Raw genomic sequence first — 19104 nt, forward strand, 5'->3', positions numbered from 1 at the left:
TGGGTCAGACTCAGCACCGAGTGCCTCAGGGTCAGTTAGAAGTCCACCTCCTCTCTTGCCTGAGTCCTGACACTGCTCGCCCTCCCCAGTGCCTAAGAAGAGGCATAAGACCTCTAAGCAGAGAGAGGAAGAGCTCCGGCATGGGTTTAAGAGTAGAATGCACACAGTCTAAGTACTCCTTTTTTCTGGCACTGCAGAAGCTGGCATCATTGATTCTGGCACTGAGGCAAGTACCATTGGGTCAGGAGTCTGAGGAGCACCTTCTACATCTGCACCACCATGCTATTCCAAGACCATCTTGGTACCGACCATGTGGGATAGAAGTTTATGCTTTCAGTACCAACAGACAGGGCTCGCCAGAAACATCAGGGCTTTGCTGGATGCAGGGTCAGACGCAGTTGTCTCAGACGGCACACCCTTTGGTACCGTTGAAGGGGAAGCCTGCAATGTTGGCAGCCTTGAGTTCTTCTGTGGCTCAGCACTGGTCACTGGCACCATCAGGAGCACAGCCCCATCTTGGTCAGCAGAAAGAGAGTCTTATTCCTCTGAATTGGAGGTTGGGTCCTACATTTCCCAGTGTCGGAGCTGTTCTTGCTACTCCCCACTGAGGCACTACTACCCTGCTAGGGATCCTTCAGCAGGAGTACCATCAATTGGGTGGCCAGGAGGTCACTGTGGGCTACTGCTTGTCCAGTGGCCTTTTTGGAATCCATGGAATTTCCCCCCAGTTTCTAGATCATACTCAAGGTATTCCTATTCTGTGTCCTCATAGAGGTGCATGGCAAGTACCATTGGGTCAGGCACCAACAGTTCCTGAGCCCAGTACTGAGCAACAAGAGGCAGTTCAGGATGATCCTTCTGAACAAGTGGTGGAGGAAGAGCAGATCCAACCTGTGCTGACCTCTTCTTCATCGTCTCCGGATGAGGCAGTCTCATCAGGGGGCATTTTGCCTCCCCCAGAAGACTATAAGGCCCACCAAGAGCTGTTAAAGAGGGTGGCCTTAAGCCTGGGGATCCAGGTAGAGGATGTGAAAGAATCCTTACACCACCTTTTAGACATTTTGCCTTCCAGAATGGCCTTGCCTATTTATCAAGCAATTATGAACCTTAGTAAAGCACTCTGGTAGACCTCTTTTGTCCCTTCCCCCCACCTCTGAAAGGACCGAATGCAAATACTATGTCCAATACCAGGGGGTTGAATATCTGTTCTCTCACCTCTGCCCCCCACCCAGAGTTTCATGTGATATCGGCAGCCAATGAGAGGAAATGACAAGGGCTACAAGAGGCGAACCCCAAATGAAAAGATGCAAAAAAAATTAGACCTGTTAGGTAGAAAAGTGTATTCTACTGGGGGGTGCAACTCAGGATTGCCAACCAGCATATGCTTTGGGGGCCAGTATGATTTTAACATGTTGGACTCCATGCTAAAGTTTAGAGACATGGTGCCAGAGGATGCTAGGCAGGAGTTTTCCTCATTAGTTGAGAAGAAATCTGTGGTGAGAGCTGCGCTGCAGGCTGCACTGGATACTGCAGACTTGGCAGCCAGATTAGTGGTTTCTGCAGTGGCCATGTGCAGAAGCTCCTGGTTCCTGTCCTTGGAGCTTCTGCAGGAGGTACAACAAATTTTATAAGACCTGTCCTTTGAAGGGTCCTTCAGAGCAAACCAACTCTAAGCTCCATGGCTTGAAGAACTCTAGGACAATCATAAAGTCTTTGGGGTTATACCCCCCCGCCATCCCCATCCAGGAAGCACTTCTGCCTGCAGCAGACCCACCATTACTCTGGCCCTGCTACTCGACAGGACCTGCAGCGAAAGAGTTGGGGTTATAGGTGTAGACCACCACCTTCTTCTGCCTCTGCATCAATGTCTGCCCTCCCTAGACACCCAGGGAGTGACAAACAGGCATTTTGATGGGATGCTCTAGAATGCTGTACATGTTTTCAGGATGCCAGATGCCATTTTTCCTATGTTTGCAAACTACCTTTTCTGCTTCCTCAGGGCTTGGTCCCAAATTACCACAGACCACTAGGTACTAAGCATTGTATAGGTGGCAGATACCATCCAGTTTATTTCTATGCCCCCCATCCCTCTTCCGGGACCACTCTCACGAGGAGCTCCTAATCCAAAAGGTTCAGTGTCTCCTTCAGGTGGGAGCCATAGAGGATGTACCGCAGTGTCTCAGAGGGAGGGAGTTCTAGTCTTGTTATTTCCTAATCCCGAAAGCAAAGAGAGGTTTCAGACCTATTTTAGACCTATGTCCGCCCAACAAACATTTCAAAAAGATAGTTTTGCATGGTCACCATTCCATTATTCCCTCCCTGGATCCTGGTATGCCTCCCTCAATTTAAGAGACATTTACTTTCATGTTGCGAAATATCAAGGTCACAGGAAGTTTCTCTGCTTCATAGTGAAGCACTCTCATTACCACTTCACTGTGCTACTTTTTTTGCCTCTCAGCAGTTCCTCAGGTTTTCACAAAATGTATGTCTGTGGTAGTGGCATTCCTGAGGAGACTAGGAGCGCAGGTCTACCCTTACCTGACTAGTCAAGGGCAGGTCCAGTGCTCAGGTTCTCTCCAGCATTCAACTTATCCGGTCAACTTTCAAAGCTATAGGTTTGCTGATCAACACAGACAAATCTACCCTTTGTTCAGTTCGGTGGATAGAGTTTATAGGAGCAGTATTGGACGCTACTCAAGCCAGAGCTTTCCTTCCAGACACAAGATTCCAAACAATTCCGTTTCTTGTGGCAGACCTCAAGGTTCACTCAATCACAACAAGCCCAAAACTGTATGAGGCTCCTGGGGTATATGGCCTCATGCCCACACATAGTACAACATGCCAGGTTGCACCTCAGGTCTCTTCCAAGTTGGCTGGCCTCTGTTTATTCACCAAATCATCATCAGAATTATTCATTGTCTTGATGCTCTAGGGGATGCATAAATATAGGTAAAAGCTTTAGGGACAATAAGGGCAAGATTTTACCACCTTTGCTCATGTTGAGTAGTGCCTCAGTAGCCCCTCTGCAGTCATGGTGCTTTTCAGTGTGATGGTGGCAGAATGTGGCCTTACGGTATAGAGGTTTAGAGGAAGCTGACACCAGTGGGAGGGGGAAAGAGGAGTGTGTGTGAGAGACAGAAATGGGCAGGAGGGATTGTATAGAAATGTCATTGTGTCTTGCCTTCCCATATTAAACAGGACTCCAAAGAATGGACAGATTGACAAAACCAGCCATTTTACAAAATCCACTTTCTTTTTATATTTCTTTAATGGCTGCACAGCTGCCTGTTGTATTTGGTGCTCATTTTTCCCAGCACAGCTGTCTGACCAAAGCCTCTCAATACTATTATCACTGTCTTTGAAATCTCCAAATGTGTAGTGCAATATTAGACACAGAATGCCTGAAGTTATTCCAATTCAGGAGGCTGGCAGTACTTGATAAAGCTGTAATGATTCCACTCATGTCTGCAGGGCTCAGAAAAGATGTGAGCTGAGCCTGTGGGATAGAAAATAATACCTTGCCCTCCCAGATTGCTGCCCCCCTTCTTGAGCTGCCATGCTTCTTCCTGCCTCCAGAAAGAAGCACTGAGGCCTTGCTATGAACTAGCTGTGCGTGCTGGTGGTATTTATCATTTGAGATGCTGTCATACTGCTATGCTTCCCTCCTGCCAGTTTGGCTCATCACATTCCCGTCATCCCCACAAAAGAAAAGGCTTTATTCAGCTCCGATGAACCTTTTCTAGTTGCTCTGTTATCTAGCAGCCACTTGAGCAAGTCCCATTTATTCAGTCCACTGATCACCCAATTATCAGTCCGTTCCAGGGATGATATTTAGGGTTTAAGGCACATTGGCTGCACCAAACAATACCAAACATTGTAGGCTCTTTCTGCCTTAAGTAAAAACAATTCAGTTTCACGTTCAACTCCAATACTAATTTATAGCGGCATTACAGCTGATGGGCTATGATGTTGTTTTCACTATTCTGTTACCATTGTTGCTTGCTTGCTTCCATTTGGCTTTTATCTCAGAAGGCTATTTTCAAAGGAAGAAGAGAACAAGCAGCCTTTATTTATATTATCAATGATAAAACGATGGCAGTAAACTTTGCAAATGATCGTAGACTTTAGCGATCTTTTCTTCTTCCTGCACACACCCAATTCTGTAAAATATTAAGACAACAAACTTTGTGCTGGAATATTTTCATTACACCATTTTATATTTTATCATGGTTCTTTTCACTTTCACATTAGGATGCCACAACTTTTTTGGAGTATATTCCTAACAGTGTCCACTGGTCTTTACCACACAACTCTCGGGTACTCTAGTACCCATTCCCACCTACCATATCATCCACTGAGCCTACCCATTAAATAGAGACTCTGCCCCTGAAGTTCGAGAGTGGGGTGAAGTTGTGATTCTAAGGGCTATGAGATTTTCTTTATTGAAGCCGCCAAATTCTTTGATCTGAACATTGTTTCTTCTAATATATGAAATGAGTTGGTGTTCACATACCAGGCCTAGTGGACAAGTGTTCATATGACAAAACTACTCAGTTGCCAATCTTGTCCCTGTCTCAGGAGAGAGACCCAAGAGTGAATAGGCCATGGGAACAGAACTAATCACATTGCAGATTACAGCAGGTCCTTGCAGCTCACAGGTCCTCAAAGGACCCTAGGAGGAAGTGGGAAGAAATTTGTATTGTAGTGTATTCAAACTCCTATCTTGTCTGTGGATATAGGGCTCCAGTCCTGCAAAGACTTGCACAATGCTTAACTTTAAGCACATGTGTAATCTTAATGAGTTCAATGGGGCTAATCATATGCTTAATATTAAGCACGTGTGCAAGTCTTTGCCAAGCAGAGCATAACGCTGTCTGGCGTGAAATCCACTAAAACATATTTTAGTGGAAAGGGAGAAAGTTTGGAGGTGAAAATTTTGAGCAGCCACAGCTCTGCCATTTTTTTTAGTACAAATATAGATTAAAAAAATACACTTCCCTACTTCAAAAAAAATATTGCAACTTTTTTAACAGCATCTCTGTAGTATAGTTGAATCATCTGGTGGTTAGAAAGTTTAAATTTAGCAGGGGAATGGTTCTTTGCTAAAATAAGTACATTTGAGTGTTTTGGTAACTGTTAGTCTTTGAAAATAGCTCTTCATGCATGCATAGACCATTTTAAACAATGTTAGACCATTTTAAGGAATGTTTAGTAGACTCTGTTAACATGCATGCACAGCTGGCTTAGCTGTGTAATGGACATGCACATCATTTAAGGTATATATTCATGTGAAATTCATTGTATGCTGAGGTCCAGCACCACCTAAGTGCCACTTAAACTTCCAAAATAGGGCTTCAGTGGTGCAAGACCTTTGTAGTGGTATTCAACCCTGAGGTCAATTTCTTCCTGATGAGTAGTACCTGTAGAAATCTTGATTGTTCTCTGTGTATCTTCATGCTACCTGTGTTACCGCTAATTCCTTGGGCATATTGAGTGCAATCATCACAATAATGTATCAAAATACATATGCAAAATTTCTATAGTTAAATTATTTTCAGCATTTCCTGACTTGTGTTCTTAACCATGCAAACTACTTTTTTCCCCTAATGAGATATTATTAGAACTGGTCAGATTTTTTTAAAAAGTTGATTTCAATGGAGTTATGCCAGTTTACACCAATTGAGAACCTACCCTGCTTTGTGTGTTTGTTTGTGTGTGTGTGTGTTTGTGTGTGTGTGGGTGGGTGTGTGTTCCATTGGAGGTTCATGGAATAATGGCTATTTGGGACCATGTTTAAATTAATTAGTGTGAATGTGGTAATAGAGTGTTCTCTACTTGATATGGTGTGACTGCACTCTTCACTGAGATTGATGACTGAGGGCAATGATACTTTGTGACATTTCTTATTTAAAGTGGGTACTTAGCTTAAGGGAGCAACTACAGTACTATTTCTATGACTTGGCCAAACGAGAGAGAGAAAAATCAGATAATGGAAAATTAATCTAATAGTACAAAGCTTCCTGTTAAGTAGCATATATCCATCTATTAATAGATAATCTTGATTACTTTTTTGAAATGAAGGGTTTAGGTAAATATCATATCTGGATTTTTATAGAGCATTTTATATAATGTCTCACAGTATCTTACTTTTAAAATTCATAAAATAAATTAAAATTGTCTTGGATGTGAACACTGGTGGGAAGATCCTTAACACAGGGTAAATATATATGACAAAATATCAAGTTCTGGGATGTGTTTAATGAGATGCCACAGGGATCAGTGTTTGTTCCATCTTATTTTATAGGTTCTTAGTGACTGATTCTGCCACCCTTGCTCACATTGAGAAGAACCTTACTCCTCAAGTAGCCCCACTGAATTCATACACTTACTCAAAGAGCAAGGCACTAACCAAGGTGAGCATGGTGGCAGAATTGGGACCTTAATCATCTAGGAGATGGAGTAAACATCGTGTTCCTGAAATTCACAGATGTTACTAACTTGGGATGAGTTGCAGACACCTGTGAGGAAAGAGAAATAACACATATGGGCCAAGAGACATTAAGACATTAGAAACGTGGGCAGAAAACAACAGAACAGGATTCAACTTGAATAATGCAGCTAATATATCTAGAAAAATAATCCAAAATACAGTACTAAATGGCAGGGAGAAATCTGGGAGTAGTGATTGTGACCAAAACTTGTGATGATAGGAAACAGCAAATTAGACATGAATTTGCAATTGGATATGATAGAAGAAAAGGCCAGTGCAGACTTAGGCTGTGTAGGAAGAGGCATCTTGTCATGGATTTATGACATAATAGTCCCCCTCTATAAAGCTCTGGTGTGACTGCATCTGGAATATTGCATGTCATTTCCTGAAACATATTGACAAATTGAAAGGTGTTGAGAGAGCAGCAACAAATTTGTGGAGCGTTATGGGACTAATTTACAAAAATGTTTCAGATGTTCTGACTAAGGCCTTGATTCAGCATGTTACTTAAGTATGTTTAAAGGTAAAAGTAAGCAAGTTCTTGAATAGATTCCTAAATCGAGGCCCAAGTGGGTGGCAGAGATGGACATCACAAACTCCAGATATTTAAAGGGTATAAAGATCAAGGATGGTAGTACACGGAAGTATAACTAGGACTAATCGGACAGAATTTTGAAAAGGAAGATTTAGGCTGCATATAAGGAAAAATATCCTGATCAAAATTTTTGTCTGTAAAATAGTCTCCTGAGGGAGATGATGGAAGCCCTATTGCTTTGGAAATTTACAATGAGTCTGAAGAAGACTCTAATCCAATGTACAATGGGGAACCATCCTGCCCTGGCAGGGAGATTGACTGCACGATCTAGGAGATCTTCTCTGCCATTAACTTCTGTGACTATAATTCCTTCTAGGTCTGGTTTGAATTAGAGTAATAAAACACAAGTAAGAATACAGATCTTGATTTGATTATGTGAAACTCAAACCAAATAAAATCACAGAGTATATCATCATCATGCACTTATCCTCTGACCTTCTTATGGGAGGGGGGATTTTGACAAAGATAAATGCAGCTTTAAACGCCTAATTTATTTATCACAGAAAAGCTTCATTGTGGTCACTCTTCTTAATTGTAAAATATTGAATTACTGTATAGTTCTTCAACAAAAGATTGACTGTTAGATGCAAGTTCCTTTCAGCATTTAACCTAAGAAAACACTCGAGCTATTTTTAATAAGGGGGTTTAACAGAAAGAGTAGAATAGTGGTAATTGGACTGAATAGTTAAGGGTGAGGACTAGAGTAATTTATAGCAATATCTGGGAAATACAAAATCATCTTAAATCCAACGCTGACGGCGAAGGGTTACAAAGTGACTTCACAAAACTCGGTAACTGAGCAACAAAATTGCAGATGAAATTCAACATTGAAAAGTGCAAAGTAATGTACATTGGAAAAAATAATCCCAACTATACATATCTAATGATGGGTTCTGAATTAGTTTAACCACTCAAGAAAGAGATCTTGGAGTCACCGTAGATAGCTCTTTGAAAACTTCCACTAAATGTCACTGTGTAAATCCATGGTACACTCACACCTCGAATACTGTGTCCAGTTCTGGTGGCCCCGTCTCAAAAAGGATATAGTGAAACTGGAAAAGGTTCAGCGAAGGGCGACAAAAATGATCGTGGGTATGGAACAGCTTCCATGTGAGGAGAGACTAAAAGATTAGGACTGTTCATCTTAGAAAAGAGACAATTAAGAGCTCCATATGATAGAGGACTATAAAATCATGAATGGTGTGGAAAGGTGAATAGAGAAGTGTTATTACCCTTTCCCACAATACAAAAACCAGGTGTCACCCAATGAAATTAACAGTCAGCAGGTTTAATACAAACAAGAGGAAATCATTACCATTGGATGTTGTGATGGCCAAGAGTATAACTGGCTTCAAAAAAGAACTAGATTAGTTCACAGAGGATAGGTCCTTCAGTGGCTATTAGCCAAGATGGTCAGGGATGCAGCCCCATGCTTGGAGCAACCCTAAATCTTTGACTGCTAGAAGCTGGAGGGGAAGATGGGGTGGATCACTCCAACTGCCCTTTTTTGTACACTCCCTCTGAAGCTATGGTGCTCGCCACTGTTGGACACAGGATACTGGGCTAGATGGACTATTGGTTTGACCCAGTATGGCAGTTCTTATGTTCTTATCTTTATACTTACTAGCATCTTGCAGTTATGTTAATGCTATAGATTCTTAGGGGAGAAATGTTACCTAGTAATCTATGCACAGGACTAGGAACCAGAGACTTCTAAATTCTAGTTCTGGCTCTTGCCCAAGGCGTGACACTCTCTGTATTCTTAGGCAAGTGACTAGGGACCTTATCCAATTCCCAGTAAAGTCAGTTGGCCCCTTTCCATTGACTTCAATGAAAACTGGTTCACGCTTAGGGTGACCAGACAGCAAGTGTGAAAAATCGGGACAGGGGGTGGGGGGTAATAGGAGCCTATATAAGAAAAAGATCCAAAAATCGGGACTGTCCCTATAAAATTGGGACATCTGGTCACCCTATTCATGCTCAAAGCTCAGTTGTGGAGAGAGTCAGGAACAGTTGTAATGAATGTAAAGGAAGAGACTTGATTGAGCTGCTGAAAGACCCTTATAGTCCTCTCTGGCTCTAACTTTCAGATTTACAGTTTAATCCAAAACTCACTGAAGTTAGTGGGAGTCTTTGCCATTACCTTCAATTCACTGCCCCCAAACTTAGCTAACACAGAGTTAAGGTTGCTTCAGGTTAAGTGCCTCATACCCTTCAAGAATGTCAAGTGCACCTGTACTTAAACTTCTGAAAATCAGGAAGTAGAAAGTCAGGGTACACAGCTTTGGTTCAATGGCTAAAGCATGGCACCTTGAACCAGCCATTTACTCTGACATCAGGCTGCCTGCAAACACTCAGATTTGCAACAGAGCCCCACTCCTGATGCACATAAGTAAATGAGTTTCTCTAGCTCAGTAATTTGGCTTGAGTATCTTTTCAAATATTGCTTCTCCAAAAGGGCAGTGGATGCCAGCCACTAGCTGAGCTCAGTCCTGAGTAGATGGATATCTATTTGGGAAGGATCAGAACTATAGTTTGAGCCACAAGTGTGTGCAAAAAAATGTAAAATGTAGATGTCACATGATTGATTGGGGGGGGGGTGTATCTCAGCAACCCCATGCTCAACTGGTCAAGTTTGGACCAATAACCCTACCTTGGACCCCTGGGAGTCACAGCAAATTTCAACACAATCAGGGTATGTCTGTGGCTTTTACAGCACTTGAAAAATTTGATGTTAAATAATATGCTAGACTCAGCCTTAACTATTAGAGCTAGTCATAAAAACTTAGAAATATTTTCCATCTGTTTGGTCAAAACCAAAATGCTTGGCAAAATTGTGTTAATTTGGCTGAAATTTCTTTTTTGGAGGGGAAAAAACAAAAAAAGTTCAGGCAATGTTGAAACATCCCATTTTGATATTTTCAGACATTTTAATTTTTTGTTTTGAATTTTTGTATTATATTATATATTATAAAATAGAAAAGTTGAAATCAAAAAGACACATTTTGATTGATCAGAACTGAAAAACATTTCAGAATTTTCTTTCATGGATAATTTTGAAATGTTGAGGTTTTGTTCTGATTCAAAACAAAAACAAATGTTAAAATCTCAAAATCTTTTGCAAAATAGAATAGTTGTCCTCAAACCAGGTGTATTAACTGTAGCACCAATGCTACCATCCCACTATAATGGGTTTTGGGTTCAAGCATCAACTGTACAAATGTGGTGCTGTCCAGAATCTGCCTGATTCCTAGGCTGAATGAAACAGCTCACTGTTCTACAAATACTTAACTAGCCCAACACTGGTGTTGGGGAAGGGGGTGGTGGTCAGTTAAAGTTTCTTTCAATGTTTCAATTTTTTATTTAATTAATTTATTTTATTTTTAGTGAAAATGTCTTCTCTCTGATCTGCTGGAAGGTCTCAGTTTGGATATTCTGTATTCATTAAAATGATGTCTCTATGCATGCAAAGTGAGAGAGACAGCAGAATCTCAGAGCTGAGCTCCACCATGCAGATCAGAGAGGAAAAACTGAGTCCTGAGATTTTGACTTTTATTTATATTTAAATGAATACACAAGTAGGCGTACAATGTACTGGCAGGCTATGAAATGTCAGTCCACTTTTTTCATAAGCAGCCTTTATTTATCTCCTATAGTTTATGGAATCCTTAATAATTGATGAAACAAATAGTAGAATGAATGTTGATATCTGACCCCATAGCAGTATCAGCTAACAAACATTTCTGATTATGAATGGAGGAATGGATTTTTTAGCTGCAGTCTTTTCCATAATCATATTTGCTATTTCTTGCAAGTAGAAAATAAAATAAAACCCTGATAGTTCTTTCTGAAATGAATTCCAAAAGCACAAATAGAGAGGTTTCCATTCTGAGCCCTGAAGTATTTTTCATTTTCTTGTGATTGCAGATTTCCTGGGTTTCAGCAGGTGATTATACAAAAATTAGTACAGAAAGATTATTAAGAGATTTGAGATGAAAATTGGTTTTGTGCTTGAAATGACACCTAAGCGCTACATACTACCATTTAGCAGATCAGTGGGATAGAATTTCAAGGATTTCCACATTACAGTCTGTTCTTTTGGGGGTTAATGCGTTGTTATGGGGGGAAGAATCTTACATCAATAAGAAAAACCTTGAAGGGTCAAATAAAAAATAATCCAGCAGAAGATTATTAACCAATGAAATTGTTTCTGTTGTTATTTAGCAGGCAATTGTCTCCCCCAGATCCACATATGAAAGGGACTTTCTGCATACAGATCTACCATGTAAAAAAGAGATTAGCTGCCTCTGTACCATTGTTTTCCGGTCTCCTAAGGACTCCATAGAAAACCTTCCATAGGTTTGGGGAGCCATACGGAGGCAGCAGCAGAGAGAAGGCCATACATTGTCTCCTCTTTGCCAGCAACAGTAATTTCACCCACAGGCTGCATTAATTCTTGTATGGTTTCCCATCTCTGACTCTTGTATGGTTTCCCATCTCTGCTCCTTAACTCCACATTAAGGGAGGATTATGGGTATGGCTGTACTGGCTAACCAGGCAAGTCGTGGTAGTGCTACTTCGGTGGAGTCACTCTACCTGGAAGCAAAGGGTGGGGGAAAGGGAATCTTTGAGCTTCTGCAGTGACATAGATCCTATATTTCTTATGAATCCTTCAAGATGAGCGTGGTTATTGGGCAACCAGGTGGGTTTTGGACCTCCTTTTTTTAACTTGGCAGTGAGGGAGCAGGGAGAGGTGTTCAAGAAAAGCTCCCTAAGGGTCACCTCATATATATTTTTCACCCTCCCTAAAGTTCATCCTTTGGGTTTTCCCTATGTGAAGGGTGATCTGGTACATTATTATTCATACAGAACCAAAAGAGAAGGAAGAGTTTTGAACAAATAAGACAAGGTTTCTGCCCTGAAGAACTTACAGCAGGGGTAATAAATAGGCGACCGTGGGCCAAATCTGAACCCCCAGCTGCTTTTGAATGGACCCCAAAATCTTTTTATTTATTTACTTATCATTATTGTTGCTTTTTTATTATTATTATTTTCTCTAGAGTCTGGACCTTGACAATACCTTGACCAAGAAATCTGGACCTTGACAACAAATAATTGATTACCCCCTTCTTACAGTCTAATTAGAGAAGGAATTGATGAGGGATATGGAATGGCACATGAAAGCAAGTGAAACAGCAATGAAATACCGATTTCGGACACAGCTTGTTAGCTTCACCTTAGATGCATTTTTGATTAGCACCCCTCAGCTGGTGGGATGGGGAGAGCAAATTTTCTGGGGAAAGTGTGTTTTAAAGAAGAATGTGGAGGTAAAGTTTGATCTACAATGAAACACTTGAGTACACTTCACAAAATGCTGGCATGTTTTATAAGTAATTGGGAAAAAAGACTGCACTTCCTTACTAGATAGTTGCTGTATTTATATTCTTTTTTGTCAAGGGATGACAATCCTTTTGTGTGTACATCAAGGCTGGAGTTCAAATTTAGTTCAGATAACTCTCAATAGTTAGTTGCTTACCTAGAGTTTATATGAACTACTTAGGTCTGCAAAGCTGAGCTGGAAATCTATAAAGAACAGGCTTTGTGATTCCAGTGGGGCAAGAAATGCCCAAGAACAGCTTCTCCTGTGGTACTTTGCACCTGTTCCAAGTTTTGGCTGGGATCTGGAAGGGCAGAGATGCGTGAAACGGGGTAGGGGAATCTCTAGAACTCAAGAAATATTTTATCCAGGCTTGTTCACTCATGCGTATATAAGTGGTACACAACTGCACCTCCTCAAGAGGAGCACCGAAGTATACTATGCTTCAGAGAGAGACAATGCCTCCTCAAGTTCCCTTGCACAGCACACGGCAGGAGTGAATTCATTGCCTCGCTCTTGAGGAGGATGCAGCATGCACTCCCATGCATATTCCAGACAGCTCCATTGCTATAGAGGGAAGGCTGGACTGTGGCTCTACTGCCTCAACACCTTTGCTCGTCCCTTTACGGGGTAGCTGGAGTCACTGAGGTTACTAAAAGGATTGCGGTTGAGACCAGCCCCTCCACCTTGTACCCTATTATCTAGCCCTTAGAATGTTTAAATTCGCCTTATGGCACAGTTCATTTATATCTGATCATCATCTCAATTAACCACATTCAGCCCAGGCATCATAAAGCATGACTCCCGTTGACATCACTGGGAGTTGTGCTGGTTTACACCACAGCCGAAGATTCCCATATTGATGACAAACATACTATTGCTAGACTTCAACTCAAACAGAGTACAGCAAGTGCTGTATCCTGAGGAAACCAGTTAAGAGTGTTACTAAAAATATACAGAAAGGCAAGGAAATGAAAACTCAAAAAGAGCCTTACTGCCATTTATTCCACTCCAGTTAAAGTGACAGTGATAAAAGTGTCTGTGAGTGGAATAGCCTCTTTGGAGAACAGTCATTTTCCAGCTTGCCTTCCACATTAAAGAGACACTTTTAAGACTAATTTGGCCCCCAAATTTAAATTTTATTAAATTGAGTTTTTACAGATTCTCAGACAGGTAGAACTGTTTCCAGGGAATAAAAAACAAAATATATGGAAATGGTTATTTTTAAAAAAATTAGCATTGCCCTACATTGTTCGGAACCTAAACATGGATTCACCAAGGGCAAGTCATGCCTGACCAACCTGATTGCCTTCTATGATGAGATAACTGGCTCTGTGGATATGGGGAAAGTGGTGGACGTGATATACCTTGACTTTAGCAAAGCTTTTGATACGGTCTCCCACAGTGTTCTTGTCAGTAAAAAAAGTACGGATTGGATGAATGGACTATAAGGTGGATAAAAAGCTGGCTAGATCATCGGGCTCAACAGTTAGTGATCAATGGCTTGATGTCTAGTTGGCAGCCGGTATCAAGCGGAGTGCCCCAGGGGTCGGTCCTGGGGCTGGTTTTGTTCAACATCTACATTAATGATCTGGATGATGGGATGGATTGCACCCTCAGCAAATTCGCTGATGACACTAAGCTGGGGGGAGAGGTAGATATGCTGGAGGATAGGGATAAGGTCCAGATTGACCTAGACAAATTGGAGGATGGGGCCAAAAGAAATCTGATAAGGTTCAACAAGGACAAGTGCAGAGTCCTGCACTTAGGACGGAAGAATCCTATGCACTGCTACAGGCTGGGGACTGACTGGCTAAGCGGCAGTTCTGCACAAAAGGACCTAGGGATTACAGTGAATGAGAAGCTGGATATGTTGCCAAGAAGGTTAATGGCATATTCTGCGGCATTAGTAGGAGCACTGCCAGCAGATCGAGGGAAGTGATTATTCCCCTCGATTCGGCACTGGTGAGGCCACATCTGGAGTATTGCATCCAGTTTTGCTCCTGCCCCACTACAGAAAGGATGTTGACAAATTGGAGAGAGTCCAGCAAAGGGCAACGAAAATGATTAGGGGGCTGGGGCAATGACTTACGAGGAGAGGCTGAGGGAACTGAGTTTATTTAGTCTACAGAAGAGAAGAGTGAGGCAGGATTTGATAGCAGCCTTCAACTACCTGAAGGGGGGTTCCAAAGAGGATGGAGCTAGGCTGTTCTCAGTGGTGGCAGATGACAGAATAAGGAGCAATGGTCTCAAGTTGCAGTGGGGGAGATCTAGGTTGGATATTAGGAAAAACTATTTCACTAGGAGGGTGGTGAAGCACTGGAATGGGTTACCTAGGAAGGTGGTGGAATCTCCATCCTTAGAGGTTTTTAAGGCTCATCTTGACAAAGCCCTGGCTGGGATGATTTAGTTGGGGTTGGTCCTGCTTTGAGCATGGGATTGGACTAGATGACCTCCTGAGGTCTCTTCCAACCCTAATCTTCTATGATTCTATGATTATGGCATTGTGCTACTGCATAAGAACCTGAAAGTGAAAGGAATTTACTATTAGAAGCGAAACTGACTATTATATTGCTTTATTGTCCAAGAGGAGAAATGCAAAAAAGGTTATATTTATACCCAACCAGAAGAAATAGGGAAATTTAACAGTGAATTACATATCCATATTCATTCTACTTCAATAATCTAAGATGTTTTTTGTAGTATAGATAAGGGATTTTTTCCTAAATATATGGGGACAGCTTTTGAGACTGTTACTTACTTTTTACTCAGTTTTTACTCTGGGCATCTCCTGTTGACTCCATTGGCATATCCTCTGTGTGAGGACTTCAGGATTTGACTCATGGCTTTTAGACCAACAGTGTTCCTTAAATGCTCAGGGGGATGCATATGTCCACACTTTTCAATGAGTTAATGTATATCTCAGCTGAGAAAGATCTCTGCATGGGATTTTCAGAAGCCCTCAGTGCTGGCATAACTCTGCTTCAATTGAAATGAATGGTAAAGCTCCCTTTGACTTCAATGGGAGTAGAGTGAGTCCAGTGCTGAGCGCTTTTGAAAATCCCGCCTCCTGATTGGAAACTCCTTTGGGCTGATATGTTATCTCTTTATTTGATTGTAAATTGCCTAGCACTCTTTGGTCACTATGGGTTATTGACTTCAGTGGAATACTTGGGGGAGAAGTGCCCATCGCTTAGGGTGACCAGACAGCAAATGTGAAAAATCGGGACGGGGTGGGGAGTAATAGGAGCCTATATAAGAAAAAGACCCAAAAACTGGGACTGTCCCTTTAAAATCGGGACATCTGGTCACCCTACCATCACTGTGAGTACTGGTTGCACAATCTAGACCTACACAAATAATAATCTTAACAATAAATAATCCATCAAACTGACTGTATAACTCCCTATTTTGGAATTAATGGTCTGTGCTGTCTATACACCATTTCTATTTCATGGGACACACTCTTTGTATATTAGTATAGCTGAGTTTTCCACAGATGGAATGGAAAGGAGGAGAGGAAGCATGGCCCTATGGTTAGGGTACTTGATTATGTCTTGGGAGACCTGGGTTCAAGTGCCTGTTCTGCCACAGACTTCCTTGGACAAGTCACTTTGTCACTGTGTGCCTCCATTTCCCATCTGTAAAATGGGGATAATAGCACTTCCCTGCCTCACAGGGGTTTTGTGAGGATAAATACATTAAAGAATTGTGAGGTGCATAGCTACTATAGTGAAAGGGCCAGGTAAGTACCTCAGACAGACTGGGGATGGTGTCATTCATAAACATTTCACGTTGTTTGATTAGCCAGCCCACAGTAGGAGTGATTGGCTCCTTCTTATAAATCAAGTGTACAATAGATAAGAGCAAACAAAGAAGCAACTTGAAGACAAAATCTCACACTTGGATTTCTCCCAACTTACCACGCAAAAGCCACCGAAAGGCAAACATTTCTTGCAGATGAGATATTTCGGGCTAATATGATTACATGCTGCAATATGATAGCCATTAGGAATCCTTCATAACCAGTGTGTTGCCAAGTGTCGCGTGAGACAACTTCTACCTCTGAACTGGTTAACTCCAGTTGCTCCATTACTGTATCTTTGAGAAATTCCAGAATTCTGGAAAAAACAAGTACACAGTCGTATTTATCTGTCAGGCCAGCTAGCACTGTAGTGGTGTGCATTTCAAACAAGAAATTATTTCATGCCTATTCAGGGATTAGTCTATCTGGGTTAATACTTGCTCCTCTCACAGATGGCAGCACCAATAGGAATTATTACCATTGTTTTACAACTCTGATAATCACTCGCTTTCATGCCTTTGAAACTGCAAGCAGCTTGTTTCAGTAGTTTACTTGCCACAGTTATATTACTCATACTCTGTTCCTTGCTTTGTTTTCTGGTAGAATACATACACGAATGCAGACAAGCTTTTAGAGGCTGCAGAGCAGTTGGCTCAGACTGGGGAATGTGACCCTGAAGAGATCTACAAAGCAGCCCGGCATCTGGAAGTGCGGATTCAGGACTTTGTCCGGAGAGTGGAACAGAGGAAACTTCTCTTGGACATGTCTGTCTCCTTCCACACTCACACCAAAGAGGTAAGATGCACGTGATGGAATTTCTCTATATTGCAAAATGATGCAACAGACTGACTCAATGTACAAAGTGAAAACTCAGAGGACACAAACAGGATGCATTTATTGCACAGGGCATATGCCAAATTCCTGCCTTGTTTGATTTGGATGCTTTGGCCCTAACTGCAGTAGAGAGGAGAAATGTGCTTAAGCCATTTTTATGCATGATATGGAACAATAGCATAGTGAGACATTATAGCAAAAACAGACCAAACAGTGGTTAATTCACAATTAAAAGGTGGCACTGTAAAATAAGTGGCCAGTCATATGTGTTTGAGATCTAAGAACATCAATTAGGATAAACTCATTAGACATAAACATGCCTGCAGTAAAATATGTACTCCTTGAGGTAATGTAGCATTAATTAATGTAACCACTGTTACTGTTTCTAGAAAAAATAACAAAGCCATTATTAGTAAGTGTTACTAGAAAAATTAAAGTGGTTAATGAAGCTGATTTTTGTTTTCCAAATTAACCATAAGGAGTCACAAGCATGCATACACATGAGGTTTTGATGACTCAGTGAGAACCTGAATACATGCTGTTTAGTGTAAGTGAAAAACATTCAAAGATAAGGCTGTCTCGACCGAGATACAGTGGACAAGACATCAAATAGGAGGCCCCTGGGGATGTAATTAAAGCATACTTCACATTTTTCTGTAGACCAAAGGCCATTCAGTGATGAGTGACTTTTAAAGATAGGCTTTCTTCTGAGGGAGATGGAATTAGTTAGAATCATTGTTTTCATGCACTGTAGCATCAGTTTGCAACAGCACACTTGATCCATGAAGATGCTCTTATTAACTGAAGGCTTTGCCTGTATTAGTTGAATTGCACACTACAAACAAGTCATTTATAATAGGCTTCAGGGAACGTCCATAAACAAAAGTCTTATGATGACAGAGGTAGCCTCCTAGAAAGTATGAATGATTTGCAGTATATGCCTCACTTTTGTTAAGCCTTGGAGATACAGTAATGAATTTTCAGCTATTGGAAGAGCAGGGTGCACAAAGTTGCACATACAGGTCCTGATTCTGCAATGTACTTAAAAAAAAAAAAAAAAAAAAAAAAGGTCTAAATCTAAGCACATGGTAAGTCCTATTGACATCAGCATTCATGTGCTTCAGTTTAAGCATGTGCTTAAGTACCTTGCTGAATTGGGCCCATAATTCTCAGACCAAGATATCGCTCTAGTGTCCAATATAGAGTCAGATTCTCATCTCAGTTACACTGGTGTACATGAGGTGTAACTTCATTGGTTATGTCTGCACTAGAAATTATTTATAAAAAATTCCCATTGTTGCTAGCACTGGTTCAGCTCCACAGATGGTAGCTAGCAATGCTAGTGTAGACAGGGCTTCAAGAAGCCACTGGCATTTTAAGCCAGGGGTTTTCAACCTTTTTCCTGCTGAGGCCCCGCTCAACATGCCATAAAAACACCAGGGCCCGCAGGGGCGGGGGAGGGGAACTCAGGGCTCCGGGTCGGGGGGGGACCCATGGGCATAGGCATAGTTTTACTTCTATTTGGGGGTGGGGCAAAAGCTGGCAGGGCTCGAGCCAGCTCCGCATAGCGGGGTCCAGGGAGGGAGTGCCGCCTCCATCCCAACTCACTTCAGAGGCCACCCAGCCTGTCTGGGTTGTGGGGGGATGCAACCAAAAAATGTAACTCAAAGGTGTATTTGAGATCAAAATCTGGTCCATAATTTAAGGTAGCAGTGGGTGAAATCTGAACTAGTTGTTTGAGATCCATAACTAGCCCAGAATCTCTGTCAGGGTGAAATTCACCCATGATGCAGAGAGGATGGTGCTAGGACCTCTGTATTGTATAAACTCCACCTGGCTTCTGTGCAGGGGGACATGAGTGGAGTGCAGAATGTGCACTATTCACAGCAGACATGGGTTTTGCAAACCCATATGGAACTGATTCAAAGGCTTCAATGACAGCAGACCAGGGAAGGAGCCATAGATCCACGTTTATGGGAATCCAGTGGCTTTAATAGCCTTTG

At 41.7% G+C, this 19104-nt stretch overlaps 1 protein-coding gene across 1 annotated transcript in view; it reads left to right on the forward strand.

Moving 5' to 3' along the window:
* The window catches only part of KALRN (kalirin RhoGEF kinase), a 716112-nt gene that overhangs the window by 415723 nt on the left and 281285 nt on the right, over window positions 1-19104 (forward strand). The window contains exon 11 of the mRNA XM_026647403.1: window positions 16871-17062. Within this exon, the coding sequence (XP_026503188.1) occupies window positions 16871-17062 (192 nt within the window). The remainder of the gene's footprint in view (window positions 1-16870; window positions 17063-19104) is intronic.

Source organism: Terrapene carolina, unplaced genomic scaffold (assembly GCF_002925995.2).
Source record: "Terrapene carolina triunguis isolate 2854851 unplaced genomic scaffold, T_m_triunguis-2.0 Scaffold62, whole genome shotgun sequence".
In the NCBI taxonomy this organism is placed as follows: Eukaryota; Metazoa; Chordata; order Testudines; family Emydidae; genus Terrapene; species Terrapene triunguis.